The 7,330-nt window shown below is 38.4% G+C and overlaps 1 protein-coding gene across 5 annotated transcripts in view; it reads left to right on the top strand.

Moving 5' to 3' along the window:
• clcn2b (chloride channel, voltage-sensitive 2b) overlaps positions 1–7,330 on the top strand; it is a 204,581-nt gene that overhangs the window by 105,385 nt on the left and 91,866 nt on the right. For all 5 annotated transcript variants that reach the window (XM_017436968.3, XM_017436967.3, XM_017436971.3 and 2 more), the window contains 2 exons: positions 3,176–3,277; positions 5,590–5,674. In XM_017436968.3, the coding sequence (XP_017292457.1) occupies positions 3,176–3,277; positions 5,590–5,674 (187 nt within the window). The remainder of the gene's footprint in view (positions 1–3,175; positions 3,278–5,589; positions 5,675–7,330) is intronic.

Here is a 7,330-nt window from a genome sequence, read left to right as displayed (position 1 = left end):
GAAGACCCAGGACACGCTGGAGGGACTATGTTTCTCGGCTGGCCTGGGAACGCCTTGGGATTCCCCTGGAGGAGCTGGCCCAAGTGGCTGGGGAGAGGGAAGTCTGGGTCTCCCTGCTTAGGCTGCTGCCCCCGCGACCCGACCCCGGATAAGAGGAAGTGGATGGATGGATGGATCTAATCAACATTAGCCAATACAATTTAATTTAATTTATTTACTGACCGCCAATTCACAATAAAAGTCATCTCAGGGTACTATACAAAACATTCACATACAGTATAAAATGTATTAGTAAAAAAAAATGTATTATGTATTAGTCATTTAGTCACCTTTTTACAGATACTGAGCTAAAAATGTATGTGGTAGTATCTGAGAATCATTCACCACACACTTTCAGAGTGACGTCTTGTAGTATCACAAGATCATGCATAGATTTTCATTTTGCAACATAAAATGATCTTATTTTAAAACTCTGGCCTAAAAGGCATCAGGAGAAATGCTAGGCCTTTAATCGTCCTCATTTTTGTCCTATTGTTACATGGTCCTTTGTATCAGTCACTAATGCTGCCCCTGCAGCACTTAGTTCCAGTTTTATGTCCCTGCTCACATGGGAGGGCAAGATGATGCTCATCCTTGTAGTTTTTCTGTCTTCTCTTGCCAATCGCTGTGAAGCAGGGAAAGTCGGTCATTTTCTCTGTCAACTAGGCCAGAACCAGTTTGTGTTGTACCACATGCTGCCAAGGGCATGTCTTTGAAGAGTTTCTCACTTTTCTTACTGTTTATCGGCCCTTTAGGCTTCAAACGTGAATCACTGGGTGAAACATGACCTCATTACTGCACACAAGCACAAGCACATGCAGATACATGCAGGATAGTGGTAATAAACAAATTAGCCTTAATGTTTTATTTGTGTCCAAATGTGCACTTGACACAGAACATCCCTTTCCTCCTATGGTTTTCACATAGATATGTCAGAAATTGAAATCGCTGCTTGTAAAAAAAAGCTTTCTGGATTATTGTTGTATTTGTTAATAATAAAATGTACCTTAAGGTTTCATCAAGATTATGCACAGACTGCATTATGACAGTCCAATACAGATTTACCAATAAAATGATCTACTTCAAGATCATCCGGTCAACTTCAGCAAACACCACGATTATTCCAAGAAATATGCATACTGATTAATGCAACAACATCAACCAAAGAAATGTTTATTTTTCACCTTTCAAACAAGTAGTTTTCAGCCATTTAATTCTTTGTTTTGTTAAATATTTTCTGCCCTCTATAGAAGCCATGAATGTTAAGAGGAAAATAAAATTAATTTTCTAAAAACCTGTTCAGACCTGTTTTTTAAATCGAACTTTAACTATCCAGTTCGTTCTCGGAGGAACACCACACACACTGCGATATCAGGCCAAAACAATCCAACATGTTCAATATCCCCGATTTTAGATCAGAGCGGTCCCAACCAGCTCACTCTTAACACATCACACGCAGCAGGAATATCGCTTACGAGTTATCCCAATAATTGAGGCGTTCTAAGATTGTCGGAAAATTAGGACAAAATCAGCATAAAAATCTTGTTGTGTGAGCCAGGCATTATTGTGCATGGAAAGTGTACTCACTCAGACTACCTATGGAGGTCTGCTGGATCCTTTACCTGCACACACAAACAGCTGTCATCTCGGTGGAAAATAAAAAAGCAGCTCAGCCTTTAGTCGATTAAAGATAATCAAACAGCCATTCTAGGGAATGTTCTAAAAATGTTTTGGTTTTTTTTGCTTACATTTGTTTTGTTTTGAACTAAAAGTTTATAATGAATTGTTTATCAGAATTCTTCAGAGTAAAAAGGTCTATTCTGTCTGAGTTTTAGTAATCAAAGTGGATTGTAAGATATTGTGGTGAATTTCTCTTTTCAGGGTTGATTGGGCCCACTGTGGTCACTGTGCTGAATCAATCACAGAACAACAGTCTGAGCTGATTTGTCACATTTTATCACTTAAATTAACACAGAGCTGCTCGTATTTTCACAATTAAGCTGTCCATAAAACAGCTGACTGTCAGTTTTGTGGGTTAGTCTTTCCACTGACTAATCATTGTATTATATTTCTTCCATATCAGATAAAATAGACATCTAAATATATAGTTCATAAGTCTGAAAGTATTGTAATTTTTACAGAAACATCTGCACAGTATAGATGACTGACATCTGATTGCAAAATTGTTTAGTGGTACTTGTTTATGTGCCTGGTGTGAATGCTCTCATTTAGACCCATCCACCTATAGTCACAGACAGCAGATTTTAAATGCAATCTCTGTTTTTGTTTTCTTAAAACCGAGAAAAATTGTTTTTAGAAAACTAAATTTAAAAAGTTTGCTTAAACATCTTTGGTTAGACGTAGAAAATTTGTGTAAGAGCAGGACCTTTTATTTTTCTCTTAACCCTGTTGTATGGCAGGAAAAACATGTTTGTTGCAATAATCCCAAAAGCAGCAACACGGTGTTTTTTCATGCTACACCAAAGGGGCAAAGATCAACTCATCACCCTGCTCATTATTAATTCAAAGGTATTTGATGGAATTATTAATGCAGCAGGAAAGATTTAGAAGTGTTATGCTGTCTGTGGACATGTCTGAGACTATTATTTTCTTTTTTCTCTTCTCTTCTCTCTGCCATAAAGAGACTCCCACTGAGCTTTTAAATGCACACTTATATCAACCTTTTTCTGCTTTTTCTTTGACTCCCCCACACATCCTCTTCTGTCACTTCTCTTAGCTGTAATTCCTGTATTAGTTTTTGTTTCATTCCTGATTTTTTTTTTCTTCTTTCATCTCTGTGTTGCTCTGTTGTTGCTTGTTTTTATTTACATTCTGCTGTGTCTTTGTTCCAGGCTGTGCATGTTTTATGACTTCACTACATCACATTCTCACTTAGTGCTGACATCCGCCTCCAGTGCATTAGAGACTCATTACATTTCCATTGTTTTTATTGTGGTCAAAGGCACTGGCAAAATGGAGGGAGTGCAGGAGAGAAAATGTTGCACTTTGATGCACTGTTTTGTTTACACCTGAATTATTCTGTTCCTTTTACTTTCAGTTTGATCATACAGAGTGCATTCTTGTGCCAGATGTTAAAGAAAATGAAGCTAACCCTCCTCTTACTCTGTCTCTACAGTATTGCCAGTGGATTTGGTGGGGCTTTGTTTGTCTACTTGAACCGGCTGATTGTCCAGTTCATGAGAAAACAGAAGACCATCAATAAATTCCTCATGAAAAAGTAGGTACATGTGAAGAAGTAAGTACACATGCATCTTAATCAAAACAATGTTGGCACAAGCTGCTCTTTTGAAAATCATAAAAAGTATTTTTGAAAACTTCTAAAGATGACATGTTTTGGTAGAAATGCATCATTGTATTTTTATACTTTAAATTCATTTGCAAGGATTTAAGTTTAGGTGTTGTAACTGTATGGTAACTTTTACCAGGTCGCTGCAATAGAAAAACACTAATCTCAGTTTGTTCATTTTAAAACAAACTATATTTAAAAAGTTGTCCCAATAACTGATGTAAAATTGTGTTTTGATTAATTTAAAATGACCAGATGGTGTTAACATTATGGACTGGTTGAGTAGTCTTTTATGCAATCGCAATGTTAATGCTTGAATTTGAACACATTTAAAAAAGTTATGCAACAAATTAGGTGTAAGGCAGGTCCTGAAGAGCCAGCTGAATGGTAAGAACAAAGTCCAAGCATCAACATATATGAGGTGCCAGTCATCAGATGCTGGTATAATAACCTGACCAAAGGAGGAGATGGAAGCCACTGACATCAAGACACAAACGCTCCTCACAATGCATGGAGGGTTTCAACCTAAGTCCAGCACCCTGAGACTGAACACTAAGAGAGAGGAGGGAGGCAGAGGACTAGTGAGCATCAGATCCAAGATCCTGGAGTACATCAAGAAGAAAACCCCCCAATGTTGATCTGCTAAATGAATGTCTCAGGCAGCAGAAAACCAATGTGAAAGAGGAGAAACAAGAGGAACTATCATGGAAAGATAAGACCCTGCACAGCATGTACTACCGGCAGATTGAGGAAGTGGCTGATATCAACAAATCCTACCAGTGACTAGAAAGGGCTGGACTGAAGGACAGACAGAGACACTAATCATGGCAGCACAAGAGCAATAGAGGCCGGGGTCTATCATACCAGGCAGGACCCAAGATGCAGGCTGTGTAAAGATGCCCCTGAGACAGTCCAGCACATAATGGCAGGATGTAAGATGCAGGCAGGCAAAGCATACATGGAACACCATAACCAAGTGGCTGGAATAGTGTACAGGAACAACTGTACTGAGTATGGACTGGAAGTCCCACAGTCAAAGTAGGAGACTCCACCTAAGGTGGTGGAGAATGGCAGGGCTCAGATACTGTGGGACTTCCAGATAAAGACTGGCAAACAGGTGATGGCTAACCGACCGGACATTGTTGTGATAGAAGAAAGCAGTGGTGATAGATGTAGCAGTCCCAAGTGACTGTAACATCAGGAAGAAGAAGCACGAAAAGCTGGAGAAACACCAAGGGGTGAAAGAAGAAAAAGAGAAGTTGTGGAGAGTCAAGGCCTCAGTGGTACCAGTGGTCATCGTAGCACTCGGTGCTGTGACCCCCAAACTGGAAGAGTGGCTCCAACAGATCTCAGGAAGAACCTCAGAGATCTCTGTCCAGAAGAGAGCAGTCCTAGGAACAGCTAAGATACTGAAGAGAACCATCGAGCTCACAGGCCTCTGGTAGAGGACCTGAGCTTGAAGTGAAAGTGGAATTGCCCATGTAGAACTAATAGGACAAGACAGAATTTTTTTTTATTTTATTTATATATATTATTTTAATATTATATATATATATATATATGTGTGTGTGTGTGTGTTTTGCAACTAATTAGGTTAATTGGCAACCGGTCAGTAAGATGACTGGGTATAAAAAGAGCATTTTAGAGAGGCTGAATCTGAAGTAAAGATGGGCAGGGGTTCCCCCAGTCTGCAGAAAACTGTATCTAAAAATAGTGAAACAACTTTTTTTTACACAACCTCCTAACTCTTTCGGATTTGGAGTTGTGTGTTGACACCTGCTCTTCTTATAACAAAAAACATCCAATACTGCAGCCCTGGATGGCATGGTCTAAAAACCATACTGATGATGAATAATAATTAATTAAAATAACAAACTGGTCCAAATCTGCCTATCTTCATTTCAAAAGTATGCTCCAGTAGAATATATCATAAATGTGGGGGTGGCTGTCACGGTGGGAACAAAGCAGGATGATGTGAGCAATGAAATAATATGCATGGCCTGGAATACAGTTTTGCAAGCTGAGCACATGACAGTAAGCTGAGATTTTAAAAAACTGGTCACTTGGTCATGAAGACTCAACAATCAGTGAGACTGCAATGAAAAGTTTTCTTCCAATTTTCAGTTGTTCATTAGTCTCTGAACAGTTGCAGCCTATTTGTGTACTACCCTAAAGCTCACGTAAATTAGGTCACTGATTATTACTGTTTTGTTTTTTCATCATCTTTCCTTCCTGTCTTTCAGACGTCTGCTGTATCCAGCTCTAGTCACTTTACTGATTTCAACACTAACATTTCCCCCTGGCTTTGGACAATTTATGGCTGGAAAGGTAGGTCTGTCTCTGTGGTTCGACTATCACATTCTGAAACATAATTTTCATTTCACTTCATGGACCTCTTAGTTTGCTAGTTTTTGAGCACAAATCACCGGTATGTTTTATTACCTAAAGCCAAACTCATATTGCCTTTTATTAATGGAAACATGAATTACTCCTTGGGGCTTTTCTGTAACATCTGTGATGTCAGTCTGACTGGATTGGCCCTACTGACTTGTATCATTTTAAACAAGGCAAAAATCTAAACTATCCTAAGAAATTCTGGCTTCTGGTCAGCTTAAGGAAATAAACACATTTTTCTATAAAATAACTAAAAACATACTCTCTCAGAGGTAGAGTCTGGTTATTATGTGTTTGAGGCAAATCTGAATTTTTAAATATATTGGTAAACATTAGGCCAAAGTCAGTGATTTATAATAAAGTAAATGTTGAACATCCTATAGTGTTGTGGTTGTTTCTTTAAATGTAAGCTTGTCTGTCTGTAAAATAATTATTTCCAAACAAATCCACAGGTCATTTTGGGTTAAAGTGTTGAAAAGTGTTTGTGATGATTATGAGTCATCGATGTTCGCTGGAGACGAGGCTGAGCATATTGTCCTTTGCTTCTGGGATGACTCATGAGCATGTGTTTGTGACTTTGGTACAGTTTTATCCCCTTCATTCCACTAATTATCAGTATTAGATAAAATAGTCATCTGTCCATCCATCATGGACGCACACACTACTTAGCCTTGGCTCCTAATGAGGAGGTAATTCCAGCCTCTGAAGCTCTGCCCACACTTACCCACTCCTCTCTTTGTGTCAGTGATCCCTACGTTCTTCTTATCATTGAGTCTTTGACAAAAAGAAACATTGTCACTACTCATGTGTAGAGTCAGCCTGGTTTTTAAGAAGCTGCAGATGGAGTTGTCGTACATTTCGTGCCAAATATCACAGATCTGTAAATTTCCAGTGACATCCTCTCAAACTTTGAGCTCGTTTCTCATCATGGCAGTCTGAGGGGTCATGCTTTGAGTCGTAGTAATTATGATTTGTCGGATTTACAGTCGATTTTGATGCAGTTCTAAAGAAATTTTAACGTTTTCTGCAAATTATACGTTTTCTGAGCTACAGTCAGAAAAGTTTAAAGATCAATAGGTCAACTATTCCACCTTTTGCTTTGCTTAGTATGTAAGAATATTGCCTGCAGGCTCATGCGTTGACCCCTAAAAGTAAATTTTTTGCACCTTGATTTGTTTATGGGCAGGGCATACAGCAAAGACAAGTAGAGAGGCTTCAGTTATTCCATTTTAACCAACTCATGACCAAAATTGTTTAAAAAAACACTTGAATTTGTCTGGATTATTCAGTTGTGCAATACTTTAAGTGAGCTGTTAGTATCTGGTTGTATTACTGTACAGTAGTGCTGGGCGATATGGAAGAAATCCTATATCACGATATGGATAATTTTATATCACGATAACGATATATATCACGATATACCCCAATCACGCACGTTGTCAGTTATTCTGTGAAAAATATGAAAAAATAATCTAATTTCTTACCTTTTTCAAGCTTTATTTCAAAGTGACATTTAACTGAACTTTCACAAATGAGCTCTGCTGCATTTTAGTGCAGCAACATATATGTACCTGTTAGACGTAACAGTAT

The sequence above is a fragment of the Kryptolebias marmoratus genome, linkage group LG2 (assembly GCF_001649575.2).
Source record: "Kryptolebias marmoratus isolate JLee-2015 linkage group LG2, ASM164957v2, whole genome shotgun sequence".
Taxonomy (NCBI): Eukaryota; Metazoa; Chordata; class Actinopteri; order Cyprinodontiformes; family Rivulidae; genus Kryptolebias; species Kryptolebias marmoratus.
The sequence above is the reverse complement of the archived record's forward strand: the minus strand, read 5'-3'. Positions and strand labels throughout refer to the sequence as shown.